Consider the following 2,369-nt stretch of genomic DNA (forward strand, 5'->3'; position numbering starts at 1 on the left):
AGATTCCCTACTGTGGTGGCCTCTGACCCTCCCCTTCTTCACCCTGAAGAGTCAAAAGATCTTTCCATCATCTTCCAAATGTTATTTTTTATGCCTCACCCTCTATTTTAGCTATGTTGTGCTATCAGGTAGTTTCTAATAAGTTGGTATTAGTCCAGTCATTCTGTGGGTTATCAACATGTCTTGATTTTCCTAGATAGCTACTTTGAGATCCTCTTATTTGTATTAGAATATTTTGGTTCTGGTGAAGTATCACTGGCACAAAGGATCTGATAGAACTGTATTTGTTTTTTATTTATTTATAAATGTAGCAGAGATAAAAATGTCTATCTTGCTCAAAAGCAGTAATTTCAGGGGAAGAAAATAAAATATTAAATATCTATCTTTAAAATACCTGAAATTAAGTAAAACAATGTTCTTAGATTATTCAGACAAGATATTTTAAATCTTCCAAAGACAGAGTTTTCATTATGTGGGGCCTGTGCTGAATGACTCCATTCCTCATTTTCCATTTCCTAAATAGCACTGCTGTGATAGTCAAGTTGACTACATGTTATAGCCAAATGTGTAATGGGAGCGATTATTTTTTTTTAAGACACATTTATTCAGCATCATGATCAGACTATTACATTTAGCAATCAACAGCATGGGTGCAAAAAAAAAAAATCTACATTAAAATCCTTTGTTGGAATGCTTTACACTTTCCACAGAACAGAAACTAAAATAACCTATTATACAATTAGTCACAAATACAATCCTCGAGTTTTTTGCCCATACACATGAGTATTGTCTAAAACATGTCTTCTTTGTAGCAGCTAGGCCCTGCCACCACTGTGCTTGGCTGAGTTCACAAATCTGTTGTAACCTGTAGCTTCCCTGTCGCTTCTCTGGCTCTCCTCTCCTGCTAAGCTTTGTTTCCTGGCAGTAATTAAAACCTTCTGCCACTGCCATAGCTGCTGCTTCTGGAACCACCACAGCCACCTTGGTTTTGTGGTTTGGCAAAGTATTGGTCTCCACCACCATAGGGGCCAGAGCTTCTGCCTCCAAAATGCCCTCCTTTCATGGGTCCAAAATTTGAGGATTGATTGTTGTAATTGCCAAAATCGTTATAGCTTCTGCCACCTCCAAAGTTGCTTCCGTCATTACCAAATTCGTTATAACCATCTCCACTGCCACCGGATCCACCACCACCTCGACTGCCAGCGAAGCCACCCTGACCACTGAAGTTCCCTCCACGACCAAAGTTGTCATTCCCACCAAAACCACCTCCACAACCACCACCAAAGTTTCCAGAACCACTTCGACCTCTTTGGCTGGACGAAGCACTAGCCATCTCTTGCTTCCATAGGGTTTTCCTTACCACACGGTTGTGGCCATTCGCAGCATGGTATTTTTGAATGACAATCTTGTCTACAGAGTCATGGTCATCAAATGTCACAAAAGCAAAACCTCTCTTTTTGCCACTGCCTCGGTCAGTCATGCTCTCAATCACTTCAATTTTCCCATACTGTTCAAAATAATCTCTTAGATGATGTTCTTCAGTGTCTTCTTTAATGCCACCAACAAAAATCTTTTTCACAGTTAAGAGGACACCGGGTCTTGGAGAATCTTCTTGGGACACAGCCCTCTTTGGTTCCAGGACTCTTCTGCCCACCTTGCACGGCCTTGAATTCATGGCTGCATCCACCTCCTCCATTGCTCCAAAGCCTCTGGAGCACTTGGTGTTTGGATCTCTCATTACCACATAGTCTGTAAGTGTTCCCCATTGCTCGAAATGGGTCCTCAGACTCTCATCGGTTATTTCGAAGCTCAAACCTCTGATGAAGAGCTTCTGTAGCTGCTCGGGCTCTTTGGGAGACTCTGACTTAGGGCGGCGGTGGCAGGGGAGACTTTAACGATGCTTACTCCGCGGCGTCCAGGGGAAGAAAGCAGGAGCGATTTTTTTTAATGGGATTTTTTATGGCTAAGGAAGTAGTGATATCCCAGTCATTGCACCAAGCCATATTCTTAGGTTGAACTGTCATTTCATTCATATCAAAGAACTACTTTTCTCCTCCATGTACAGCAAAACTCTGTGTTCTCATAGTTTGAGAACTAAAACATTGCCAACCACAAAAGGATTCTGACAGCTTTATTGTCTGTCGTAAATCAATCTGTAAGATTAAGTGACAAAATAGAAAATGTCAAATCTACAATTCTATCTGCTAAAATGATAATATTAGCTATGTACTTAACATATCTATTTATTTATTTTAAAAAATATTTTATTTATATATTTGACACAAGAGAGCACAAATAGGAGGAACAGCAGAGGGAGAAGAAGAGGAAGACTCCCCGCTGAGCAGGAAGCCTAATGCAGGGCTTGATCC

The 2,369-nt window shown here is 40.8% G+C and overlaps 1 protein-coding gene across 1 annotated transcript; it reads right to left on the reverse strand.

Annotated features, from left to right (window-relative positions):
• Nucleotides 1–851: 851 nt before the first annotated feature.
• Nucleotides 852–1,980, reverse strand: LOC102156730 (heterogeneous nuclear ribonucleoprotein A1-like). The gene has a single exon (XM_038534821.1). It carries the CDS (start codon nucleotides 1,736–1,738, stop codon nucleotides 929–931), a length of 810 nt encoding a protein of 269 aa, XP_038390749.1. The 5' UTR covers nucleotides 1,739–1,980; the 3' UTR covers nucleotides 852–928.
• Nucleotides 1,981–2,369: the final 389 nt, after the last annotated feature.

The sequence above is a fragment of the Canis lupus genome, chromosome 4 (genome assembly GCF_011100685.1).
Source record: "Canis lupus familiaris isolate Mischka breed German Shepherd chromosome 4, alternate assembly UU_Cfam_GSD_1.0, whole genome shotgun sequence".
Taxonomy (NCBI): domain Eukaryota; kingdom Metazoa; phylum Chordata; class Mammalia; order Carnivora; family Canidae; genus Canis; species Canis lupus.

Bases quoted from the DNA above. Each gene is read 5' to 3' on its own strand.
- LOC102156730 (XM_038534821.1), bottom strand. From the start codon at position 1,738: ATGAGAGATCCAAACACCAAGTGCTCCAGAGGCTTTGGAGCAATGGAG.